Source organism: Geotrypetes seraphini, chromosome 5 (genome assembly GCF_902459505.1).
Source record: "Geotrypetes seraphini chromosome 5, aGeoSer1.1, whole genome shotgun sequence".
NCBI classification, from domain to species: domain Eukaryota; kingdom Metazoa; phylum Chordata; class Amphibia; order Gymnophiona; family Dermophiidae; genus Geotrypetes; species Geotrypetes seraphini.
In genome coordinates, this window is record NC_047088.1 from 128,056,421 (window position 1) to 128,069,947 (window position 13,527).

Sequence of the window (13,527 nt, forward strand, 5' to 3'; positions counted from 1 at the left end):
CTTTTCTCCACCTTTTTACAAAAAGATTGATTCCCTTCTATCAGCCTTTCTTTGGAAAAATAAGCAGCCCAGAATAGCACTTAAAAAACTTAAATTGAAAAAAGAAGCAGGTGGAGTTCAATTCCCCGACTTCTGCACTTATCATAAAGCCTTTATCACTCATCAAGGCTTACATTGGTTCTCTGATCAAGAAAATAACTCACCTATCTGGCTTGAAGTGGAAAAACAAATATTATCTCCTCTACCTCCAGCTGCCTGTCTAACAGCAACACGTAATCCATCTATATACCCTATATTGAATTCAACAATACAATGTCTCTTAGACTTTGATTCCATCCTGGAAAACTCATATGCCACATCGCCGCATATATCTCTATGGTATAATCCAAAAATCCTTATAGACAAGAAACCTTTTCTCTGGAAGGAATGGATAGACAAAGGAATCTTCCTCTTGAAAGACATCGTAGATGTTAATTTTAAATTACTTCCTTTCTTATCCCTTCAAACTAAATTTGATCTACTGCCCTCTGCGTTTTACCAATGGATGCAGCTTCATCATTGTATCTCACACAATGCTTCCCTTCAAAACATCACTGCTGCTCAGCCGTCTATTTCTACTCTTGCCTCAGCCCTTTTAACAACAGGACACACTGCGTCTAAACTATATAAGTTAGTCCTTTTCCGGGACAATTTACCTAATAACACGCTAATGGGTATCTGGGAAAATGATTGTGAACAACAATTAGGTAATAAGGCATGGGAATTGCTATGGTCAAAATCTCTGAGGTCATTATCATCAGCTAGTACTATACAATCTATGTATTTCTTATATCATAAAGCTCTATGGACCCCTCATAAGTTATGTCTTGCAGGTCTCCTATCTTCTAATGTTTGTTGGAACTGTCACACAGATCAAGGTTCATTAATTCATATGATATATGAATGTTCTTATGTGAATTCATTTTGGCAAGAAGTATGGTCCACAATGAAATCTATGTTTCATCTAGATTGTCAATTATCTTTATCTATTGTAATGTTCAAATCTCAATCCATACACATTGATTTATTAGATTCTCAAAGAAAATTGTTTGATATATTACTCATTCTTGCTCAGAAATTGATTCTAACTCACTGGAAATCTGCAAACTTACTTCACATCCAACATTGGTGGAACTTAGTTTTACAATACCATAAATATGAAATAGCATTTTACAAATGTAAAGGACAAATACGTTCTGCTAATTCTTGTTGGTCCCCTTTACTACAATATCTGCAAACATCTAATGTATGAATGTATTTATTTTATATTTCTCTGTAATATTATTAGTATTTGTACTGCTCTGTGCCTCTGTTACTTTGGTTTTATATAAAATCAATAAAAATTTTCATGGAGAAAAAAAAAAAAAAAAAAAAAAAAACTGTAAATAAACTTGGAATCCAATCTGTTTATATAATTTGCCAAACCAAAACCAACTCCCACTGAAGAAAAACAAATAAACCTCTTTGTGTTTTCTTGCAGTTGATGAATATGGATACTTACAGTGCGTAAGTAGTTTAAAATTTTATATTTTTCACCTCTTGCGATGTTATTAATGATTAGGTAGCTTATATTTCTCTTCTTTTGTTAATTTTATTATTGATACCTGATGCCTGTGTTTGGGTTGGGTTGTAACATCATAACATCCTGCACTGAGCAGTAATCTTTAGACTTAAAATTCAGAGAGCTGACAAAAGCCATGCCATTTCAAGTAATGGTATGCTTAGAACTCCCTACTGGTGGCCATACAAAGTAGAAGCCACCACAGCTGCTATGGAATTCAGGTCTGACTTGGACCATCAATGTTTAAATTTCCTGGGAAGGAATAGTGGGACCACGACAATAGAAAGGCACCCCTACTTCCCTCTGCAGCACAAAGAAGGGCCAATGGAAAAGTGTTGGTGGCCCTAGCTTGGTGGTAACCAAAGACAATCTAATGCAGCATAGAAACATCTGGAGTAAGTACATTTCTCATTATTTCTGAAAGATCCCACCTTCTCCTTCCACATGAATGTCTCCCTTTAAAGGAGCAAAAGGAGAAACTAAGTCTTTAAAGTAGGTAGAGTGTGAATAATAACCATAGATTGAGCGTAAACTTACTTTGTTCACATACTAACAGATATTATTCTATTATTGTTGGGCCAAGGGAAATGGGGTTAAAAAGAAAAAATGGGGGAGAAAGGGACTTTTAAGTAAAGGGTATGGGGGTTAGGAGAAGATAGAGTTGGAGTCAGAAAAGTAAAGAGTTGGGTATGTGATAAGTTTAAATTGAAGGATGGCAGAGTTGGAGGGCTAAGAGTGGAGACAGACAAGGGTGGGTGAGATAGAAAGATGGGAGTGGTGATAGTGGAAAGAGACAAGATGGAAAGGCTGAGAAACTAAGGGCTAGATTCACTAAGGCCATGGATCGGATACGATCCGTGAACGATCTGATCCATGGCCAGGGGGCTGATTCACGAAGCGCCCTCATGCAAATGAGGGCATTCAGAATTACACCCCCAACCGACCACCCGGATCGCTCTCCAGTGATTCCGACGTATGCGCAGACCATCTACTTTGCCTGTAGATGTTCTGCGCATGCTCACCGTGCTTGAAACTTTTTTTTTTTTTGAGTCGGGAGGAACTTCACTGCTGATCAACTGTTAAACTGCTTGGATTCAATTAGGATCAGTGGTAATGTAAAAAACTGGTTTAGAGGGTTCTTAGAACAGAGAACATATGAAGTGTTTATTGAGGATAACTATTCTTCTTCATGGAAGAATTCATGTAGAGTTCCGCAAGGTTCTCCTCTATCCCCAATGCTGTTTAATATTTATCTAGTTCCTCTGGCATATTTACTTCAAAGCCTGGGTGTAATGTTTTACATTTATGCCAGATGATATCACCATATTGTTACCTTGTAAGGCTATCTCGAAAGAGCTGATTACTCAAATTTCTAATATTTTGGATAAGGTAGAACAGTGGATGTCACAGGTTAGGTTGAAACTTAACCCCGGAAAAACTAAGATTTTCCTAGCAAGGAAACAACTATCCAATTGAAGGGTCAAAGCTTCGAGATAGTGTCAAATTTGAAAATTTTGGGAATAACTTTGGATCGTAGTTTAACTTTTAGGAAGCATACAGATTTGCTAATTTAAAAAAGTTATTCAATACTGTGGAAATTGAGGACCATCAATAATTTTTTTGAAATGGAGTCCTTCCGGTTGTTGGTCCAATCTACTTTGGATTATTGTAATATTGTTTATTTTGGACTACCGAAAAAGACTTTATTAAGACATTGATTGGTTCAGAATGCTGCTATATGTTTGATTTTTGGTCTTAAAAAATATGATCATGTTAGCCCTTTTTATGCTAAATTGCATTGGTTACCATTTGGGGCTAGAGTGTTTTTTAAGTTTGGGTGTATTTGTTATAAGGCACTTTTTGGACTATTGCCATCCTATTTGGTTTCTTATTTGAAATTGTCTTGTTCAACAAAAGGTACCAGAAACTCGGGTATGTTCATCTTCCCTGCCCCAAGTGCCTGCTGTTACAAAACATTTTTGGACAGGACATTGGAGTATCAGGCTGGGAAGATGAACTCCTGGATAAATCCGCTGATTGCTCATATCTTCTCTTACTTTACATTTATTTATTTGATAAACAAGAATGTTGATTTTAATTTTACAATATGGTTCTATTTTTATTCTTCTAAACTTTTTATTTTTTAGTAATATTTGAAACTGTATTTTAACTAATGCTGTATTATTTGGGGGTATAGATCCCCCGAGACCTAACGACCCTGTACTCCAGCAATATCACCCCATTGCTTCAAGACACCTCACAACATCTACAGAATTGGTCCACTTTTCCCTTATCGGTGGCGGGCCGGGTAGCCCTTTTTAATATGGTGCTCTTTCCCAAATGGTTATATCGCTTTCAGGTTTTACCTCTGCTGCTGTCCCATGCCCATAACATTCGTTTAACGAAAGAGCTACAGCGTTTTCTATGGTGTGGTAAGCGACCACGTATGCCCTTGCTATGGATGTGTCTGCCCAGGGATAGGGGGGGCTATGGTTTATTAAATGTACGTTGGTATGCTATGGCTTGTCAGATGAGACATATTAATTTAGAGGAACATCTGATTTTTCTGCTACACCACTGGAGTTATCTTTGCTGGCTCCGTTTCATGTGAGCTATTTTCTACATGTGGCGGATCCGAGGATGCGTCCTTTGGTGTCTCACTACCCCATTTTTACGCCGGCCAGAAGGACATGGAGATGGGTCTGTAAAACAGCCAAATTGTTTTCTAGGGTGTCTTTATATTTGCCTATATAGGGCAATGGAGCTTTCCAGCCGGGCATACAAAATGGCACCTTTCTTAGGTGGCAAGCACAAGGTCTACAATATCTTTTTCACCTGTTTTCGGAGGAGGGGAGCCTGGTCACATTTGCCGAGCTGCAACTGACTTTTGACCTACAGGCTAATGATCTCTTCGCCTATTACCAGATCCGCCACTATGTTCAGTCCCTCCCAGTGGCTGCCCTTACTGAAGTCTGCAGGGAGGTGCTTTTGGAACTCTTCAGCCTTTCAGCCCAACAGAGGATTCCTCTACGATTTCATATTGTGGGGATCTGGGATTGCCAACCAAGTATGAATCTGGATATATTAGCGACAGCATGGGCTGAGGACTTGCATTGCCAGTTGACTGCTCAACAGTTACAACGGGTCCTGAAGAACATTCAGAAGGTGTCACCCAATATTACTCACTGGGAAATGCAATTAAAAATTGTTCTTAGACTTTACATTCCACCGGAACATGCAGCCCGGATGGGGATTACTGCGTCGCATTCTTGCCCGAAATGCAATCAGGCTCATGCATCTTTGAGTCACATGTTTTGGGCCTGCCCCGCAATCCAACAGTTTTGGAGACATCTTGGCCTATATACCACATCGCTTTGGGGAAGGCGATGGCTTCCGCAACCGAGGTCGTTATTTGGATTTTATAATATAGCCTCGCCCAAACCCAGGGGAATGTCAGCATTTATCTCCAGAGCCCTTTTGATGGGAAAAAAAGCCATCCTCACCAACTGGCTCTCCCGTGATCCCCCGTCATATGCACAATGGAGATCCCTAATGATAGTGCACGCAACACTGGAGAGACGCATGGTGGGAGACTTGACTCTTGGCCCGGGTCGCAAATTTTGTCAGGTGTGGGAGCACTTCTGGCAGGACCTCACACCGCGTGCTCGCAGTAGACTTTTGAATCTTTAAGATTTTATTCCCACTCTCAGCTGTTGGACTGGCCATGGATTCTTGGGGAGGGGAGGGGAACTGATTATATTGTTGAAAATGTTATTTCCTGAATGGTACTACTGTTTGTATTTGCTTCTTACTGCTGGAATAATAAAAATAATTTAAACATAACTAATGCTGTATCTGACTGCTGTATGTTTTTTTATGAAATTGTGTTTTTTTCACTGAAATGTTTTAGTTTTCTTTTTCTGTTGTGAACCACCCAAAACTGTTGGTAGGGCGGTATATAAGAAAAATAAATAATTATTATTAATTACTTTACTTTTTTTTTAACTTCGTGAGCCTGGGAGGGCAGGAGAGTCGGGGCAGAGAGCAGAAGGAGATCAGGGCAGAGAGCAGGAGATTGGAGCAGAGAGCAGGAGATCTAATCTAATCTTCCATTTGTGAGTTGCACAAACCTATACAAGCTCAAGGCGACAGATCAAAGAGGAAGTGGGAAAGTAGTAGGGGATGGAGGCATGGAGAAACAAGAGGAGGGACCTAGAAGTAGGCTGTGAACAAGGCTGCCCTGTGAACTTCTAAAAGCTAAGTTACTCAGCATTTCATATTCTGCTCTTTTCACTGTTTTTCAGCATTATATCAGCTTAATTTCTCTTACTTAAAAAAAGCACAAAAATATAAGCCCTTCTCTTTCCTCTGTTAAATCTTATTTCCTCTTCCTCTTCATAGGATTAAGGGTAAGACTTTATTAACTCTAATTAAATCCTGGTGCCTGTGGCACAGGGTGACTAAAGTAGGGAAAATCTTGTTATAAATCCTGTGTTTTAAGGTAGCCACTGATTTGTTATGGAGCCTGCATTTTTCTTTAAAATACTGTGTTTTAGGGTGGTATACAGCCTGTATTTCTGACTTACTAGTTTTTAGCCATTGTGTCTGCTGATTAGGTGGAGAAGGGAGGGGCTCTGATTTATTTCTAAGGTTAACTGCATTATCTTTGGGACAGTGCTGTGAACAAGGCTGCCCTGTGAACTTCTAAAAGCTAAGTTACTCAGCATTTCATATTCTGCTCTTTTCACTGTTTTTCAGCATTATATCTGCTTAATTTCTCTTCTCCTCCCTGTTTCTTATTTAAAAAAACCACAAAAAATAAACCCTTGTCTTTCCTTTGTTAAATCGTATTTCCTCTTTCCCTTTCCCTTCATAGGAATAAGGGTAAGACTTATATTCCCACCAATCCCAGGGACCACTTTTCATATATAGAGACCCAAATAATCAGGACTACTCAAATCAACTCACTTCACAACCAATCAAGATGATCTTTATTCTATGCAATTACTGTGGTGCTTTAATTCCAAGACATACTATTTGGAGGCTTAAGGCTTGCCCCATTTGTCTTCCATCACTCCACAAAATCATACCAACTTACCACCTCTACCTCAAAGAATAAAACAGCCCAGGAATAAATGGGTCATAGTAGGCTCAGGAAGACTGCGACATGTAACATAGAAACATTCACCTTCAAAAATATTACTCTACAGAATTCCTTCGCTCCACTAGTGCACTGTGATACTCAAGAAAACAGAAGGGAGGTGGGGCTGGAACCAATGAAGGTAACTCAAGAGAACAAGCGCACCCTAAGCACAAATAAAAAAAGCCAAAAACAGAAAACTATTACTGTTGGGGGATTCCATCATCAGAGGCATTAACCTTGGAACACAAGGCGAGGAGACCAAAATAGTGAAATGTCTTCCAGGATCCTCAGCTACCAGGAGTTCCAGGCAAATACAGACTATAATTAAGGAAGAAACTAAGGATTTTAACACTGATGTTGTTAAAAAGGGTATCACCACCAGGACGAAGGAAGCCATCATGCCGCTGTATCGTGCAATGGTGCGCCCACATCTGGAATATTGTGTCCAGTACTGGTCGCCGCACCTCAAGAAGGACATGGCAGTACTTAAGGGGGTCCAGAGAAGAGCGACTAAACTGATAAAAGGTATGGAAAACTTTTCATACGCTGACAGGTTGAACATGCTGGGGTTGTTCTCCCTGGAAAAGCGGAGACTTAGAGGGGACATGATAGAAACCTTCAAAATCCTGAAGGGCATAGAGAAGGTAGACAGGGACAGATTCTTCAGACTGTGGGGAACCACAAGTACCAGGGGTCACTCAGAGAAACTGAAAGGGGACAGGTTTAGAACAAATGCTAGGAAGTTCTTTTTTACCCAGAGGGTAGTGGACACAAGGAATGCACTTCCGGAGGTTGTGATAAGCCAGAGCACATTACAGGGGTTCAAGGAAGGTTTGGATAGGTTCTTAAAGGATAAGGGGATTGAGGGGTAGAGATAGAAGTAGAGGTAGGTATAGAAATGGTCACGAACCACTTCACAGGTCATGGACCTGATGGGCCGCCGCGGGAGCGGACCTCTGGTCTGACCCAGTGGAGACAACTTCTTATGTTCTTATGTTCTTATGTCCATCTGGGAACAAATGACCTGGCCAACAACTCCACACTTGCAGCACAGAAAGCTTTTCGGGAGCTTGGTGAGGGCGTGAAACCTGTTGTAAAGACTTTAGCTTTTTCTGAAATACTGCCTGCATATGGAAAGGGAGAGCAAAGAGTGAAAACCACAGAGGATTTTAATAGATGGCTCCAAACCTGGTGTCATCAAGAAGGCTTCAAGTACATAGGAGGATGGGGAAATACATGGAAGGACAAGAAGCTATATTGCATTGATGGGCTACATATTACTACAGCAGGAAAAAGAAACCTTGCAGAGAAATTTAGACAATATTTTTCTAGGCATATAAACTAGAAGGTAGGGGTAGGTGTAGGGGTAGGTCTCTGGAGACGGGAGTGATTCCTGGGGATTGGAGGAGAACGGATGTGGTCCCTATTCATAAAAGTGGTCACAGGGATAAAGCAGAAAAACTACAGGCCGGTGAGCCTTACTTCAGTTGTTGGAAAAATAATGGAAGTGTTGCTGAAAGAAAGGATAGTGTACTTCCTTGAATCTAATGGGTTACAGGATCCGGGGCAACATGGCTTTACAAAAGGTAAATCGTGCCAAACGAACCTGATTGAATTTTTTGATTGGGTGACCATGAAAGGTCACTTGGACACACAAAGTCAGAGACGTGAAGAAAGTACATGAAATTTATTACGGTATACCAGACTCTAGTGGAGTTAATAGCCTGCCTACTAGAGTGTCAGAAACAGGAAATACACGGACTTTTATGCCCTTTTCGCAAACTAATATATGCAAAAACTACAATTTTCATTTGTTACTTCTATAACTTTTCTACAATTATTATTGGTCCTAAGCTCACACTAGCAGGTCACTTATCTAACTCTTACAGGTCTAAATGTTAAATGTACAGAAGGGCAGGGCACATCATGGCTCAAACTCTTATCTATTCAGCTTACAATGTGGTAAGGTAGGGACATACATTTTAGGCAGATGAAGTCAATAGATTGTAAACTTTCTTCAGCTATGTAGACCAGAGCAATATTTTAAACAACAGTTAACCATTTCATGACCCTACATTCCCCCCCTTTCAGGCTGGCGTACCTAAGGAGCCAAGCCTGACAAAATAAAGTTAGGGGTCAGGAAAGTCGGGGTCCCCAGTGGGTAAGAGATGATACTGGGAGAGGGCAAGGGCCAATGCAGCAGTGGAACGATTGACAACAGAGTCCATAGTTCAGTGGAGCAGCTTTATGGCTATGGGGACTACACAGGGCAGGCAGCAAAGGAGCAGAGAAGACAGGGCGGCAACCAGCAAGATGATCTTCAGTGCTGAACCAGAGGGCAACCAGGAGCCGAAGGTACCAGAGATCCAGTCTGCAGTAAGGTCACGCCAGGTCTGGTCAGGAACATGAGCCAGTTTGGTGATACGATCCACATCGTCCTCAATCATTTTACTCAAGTCAAGGCAGCAGTTGGAGAGGTTGAATTTACCACAGACACCACTTTCTGTCTAGAGCTAGGCAGTTCTGAGAAATAGCAGTGCACATTTTAGCATTCGCTCTGCCAATGGTACTCAAAGCTCAGGTGGTCTCATTAGTTATCAGTTCGAATATAGCTTGTAGACAAATAATGCAGTTCAGCGTGTAGATTGGGGTCCGATAGCCCCAGGTGCCATCTTTGGTCCATGTGGCAGGTCCATAAGCAGCAATGATCCATTTTGCAGGACAGTCATTACCCCATTCACCTATTTTAAGGGAATTGGTGGAAGTAGACCGCTTTTGGCGACCCCTGGTGTTGAATATAGGGGCTCCCAGGTGTTCACCATCGACCGGCGGTAACAGGAAGAAGCTGGGACGGATCATGCAAAGTACACATGTACCAATCTAGTTAGCAGGCAACCAAGAGTAGGCAAACAGATCACAGAGCCAGTATCAAATATCAGGAGCTGACCATTATTCATAGGAAGTTCCATTAAGCAGTGTCTGAAGGGCACTGAAGACAGTGGGAAGCAACAATGGAGGTTTGCAAGGCCCATCGTGAAGGTCGTGGACCTGACGTAAAAGTGAGGGTCTGTGAAGTCAGGTTTAACATGTCCAGCTGCATTGCCTCCCATAGCCACTGTTCTCCCATATCAGTCCCTCCTCATACAAAACAATTGCTAACATTAAGAGTCTGACCTATATAAACAGCAAACTGTATAAACAGATTTCTAGTGATTACAGGATATTAGTATCTACTTTCATAATTTCATAAAACTGGGGAAACACCACAGAGTGATGGACAGAAGCACATGAGTGGGATACAATTTGGACATATACAACAGTACCTGGGTCTCACCTTTTACCATCAATATACAATGCCATGTGGCTCTGGCTTTCTGGACTTGGACATTGGCATTCCAGTTATATGGGTCAGTGAGAGTGAAAACAATGGGATTACAGTAGCCTGTAGTACACAAGGGGCCAGAGTTAGGATCTATAGTAAGGGAGGCAGACGGGGTATTAGGGGGATATTTGTTTGGGTTATTGTAGGTGGCCCACAAGACACTTTCTCATAAAGGACAGGCTCCACCATTAGTGAAGGTTTCCTCATAGGGGCAGTTCTTAAAGGCATCAGATTATACAGACATATATACTTAGCACTTTTGGTATAATAACACAGTTAATCTAGGAAGCCACACAAAACTGTATTAGGGGTAGTACCATGACCTTGAGAAACATCAAATAGCACACATGTATCACAATACAAAGACACCAAGCGAGTGGGGTCTACAATAAGAGTCTAGTTGATAAGTGGACCCTCAACATTATAAATGCAGATTTCCGTCCACTTTTAAACTTCATCACCAGTAGATTGGAAACAGAAAATACCCTCAAATGTTTGACACTTTCTGTACTTAACTCCTTCATGCAAACAAACATCAGGCAAAAGTTGTACTTGTTAAGTACAATAGGAAAGAAATACAGAAGAAAGAAGCATAAGTAAGGGCAACACAAATATCAGATATATGTTCAAAACTGTTTATTGGTCAAAAGGAAAAACATAGTACAAATGCAAAATAGAAACAAGCAACACTGACCAAATTTTGTAAAAAAAAAACAATCACCTCCCACCCTTACAAAAAGTACAATTAACACAAAAAAAAAAAGGGCATGGAATAACATTGATATTGCAGGAAATATAATCATATAAAGCTACTCAATCAAATATTCAATACATGACTACGTGCATACCCGGTCAGGGATACCCAAAAAGGCTCCCAGATAAGCTGTAAATTACGTCCCTGAACAGAATCCATCTCAGATATATACAAGCGTTCCATCTTCAATTGAGAAATCATCAAAGAACGCCACTGCAATAATGTTGGGGGAGTGGCATCCATCCAATGAACCAAAATTGACTTTTTCCCCAACAAAAAAGACGAATACCTCTCGGTATAGGATGAGTCAATAAAGAAGTAGAAAATAGCATCTTCAGATGAGGCAGACATCTAGTATTCCAAAGACGTGCAATATGGTGATGAAGAATGGTCCAAAATCTCAGCACCACAGAACAAGAATAAAACATATGTCCCAAAGTGGCATTTACCCCCCCACATTTAGGACAACAAGAATCTAAACGTAGAGCCACACGATAAGCCCTAGCTGGAGAAATATAAATACGCATCAGCAGTTTATATTGCATTTCAATCATAGGAATAGAAGCCCATGATTGTCGCAATGATTTCAAAAAAGACCGTAATACATCAACCGAAATGGGGATTCCCAAATCCAAAGACCACCGGTCGCTCAAAGAAACGAAATTATATTCCGGGGCTTCCTCCAACAAAATTTTATGGTAAAAACGCAAAGGTATGAAAGATTGTGCTTCCAAACAATATGCCTCCTTCAGGGAATCAAAAACAGACATCGTTAAAGTTTCAGATGGTAAAGTACGAATATAATGTTGCAATTGCAAATAAGGAAACACATCACCCGGAAGTAGTCCATACTCCTGGACCAAAGTAGGAAAAGGACGCAACTGCCCAGCAGCAGTAAGAACATGATAAAGATATACTATCCCTTTTCCAACCCAAGAATCAAACAACGAAGATTCCATTCCCGGGACAAATTGCGGATTACCTTTAATGATCAATAAAGGGAAACTCACTGAGGAGAGTCCAAAAAATGCACAAGTCCATTGCCAAGCCTGACGAACCGCACGGTAAATAGGATATTGGGATAACACCTGTGTTAAATACCGAGCAGGAGCATGAAAAGAGTACTAACAGTATAAGGAGCAAGAAGTTCAAGCTCCACGGGTGTGACAGAAAAATGAGAAGTCCCTCTATACCAATCATTAAGATGACGTAGTTGACAAGCCATCGCAAAATTATGGATATTGAGCAAACCTAACCCCCCCTTATCGCGCGACAACGTAAGTCGCATAAGAAATACGCGCACGTTTACCTGACCACAAAAATTGCTGGATGGCTCTCCGAAGACGAAGATGATAAACCGAAGAACACAATAATGGCAACATTTGAAAAATATACAACCATTGTGGTACAACAATCATATTAAATAGCGCAATGCGACCCATTAAAGTAAGAGGAAAGGATTGCCAAACACGCAATTTTGTTTCTGTACCCTGAAGCAACGGTTCCAAATTAAGCAAAGGTAAATCAGACAGGGACCCAGAAATCCATATACCCAAATACTTAATCTTGCCATCGGCCCACTTAAGAGGAAAAGGGCCTTCCCATTCAGTTTGCACCGATAAAGGAATTGCTAAGGCTTCCGATTTATGAGCATTTAATCGATAACCAGAATAATAACTAAATTCCTCCAAAACCCCCAGAGCATGTTGTAAAGAAGAATGTACATTAGTTAAGACCAAAAGCACATCATCTGTGAAGGCCAAAGATTTGACTATGCCCGATTTAAATTGGACCCCAACCACATCTGGATCATTTTGAAGTGTTCACAATAAGGGTTTAAGATACAACAAAAACAACAAAGGAGAAAGAGGACACCCCTGTCTCGTTCCCCTATGAATTAAGAAGGGAGCAGAAATACAACCATTTACCAACAATACTGCTGAAGGCAACGCATAAAGAGCAGTTAACACCTTTCGGAACCACCCATGAAGGCCCATATAATCTAAAACTTGAAAAAGATATGACCAACTAACTTGATCAAAAGCCTTCTCCGCATCTAACCCTACTAGAATTAAGGATTCCTGCACAAGCTGACAATGCACTACAGACAACAATACCTTCCGTATATTCAAAACAGACTGCCTACCCCTCACAAAACCAACCTGCTCTGCACAAATATATTCTGACAAAAAACCGGCTAACCGAGTCGCCAAAATCCGAGATAGTATTTTCAAATCAACATTGATGAGAGATATAGGGTTACCAGGTTTGAGAATCAATGTAATCAAAGCCTGATTAGCAGGGGCCGGAAAACCACCTGCATTAATACCAGCAGTGTAATAATCCACTAATGGATCTGGCACCAAATGCCAAACAAGCTTATAAAAATCAGAAGAATAACCGTCCCTATCAGGAGCCGACCACTCTTCATCGCCCTGATCACTTTCTGAATCACCAAACCAGAAATAGGACTATTTAAAGCACTTAAATGATGAGCACTAAAGCGCGGTAACCCCGCGTCAGCCAAATAATCAGCCAAAGAAGGACCAGATTCTAACGGCTTTTCCGCGTAAAACTGACTAAAATAATCATAAAAGACCTTTGTAATATCAGCAGTAGATGTCACTCTAGTTCCCCTCGCAGATTCC

General features: G+C 40.7%; 1 protein-coding gene across 1 annotated transcript in view; it reads left to right on the plus strand.

Moving 5' to 3' along the window:
• Positions 1-13,527, plus strand: part of RBM44 (RNA binding motif protein 44) — a 1,074,496-nt gene that overhangs the window by 123,377 nt on the left and 937,592 nt on the right. The window contains exon 2 of the mRNA XM_033944849.1: positions 1,520-1,545. Within this exon, the coding sequence (XP_033800740.1) occupies positions 1,520-1,545 (26 nt within the window). The remainder of the gene's footprint in view (positions 1-1,519; positions 1,546-13,527) is intronic.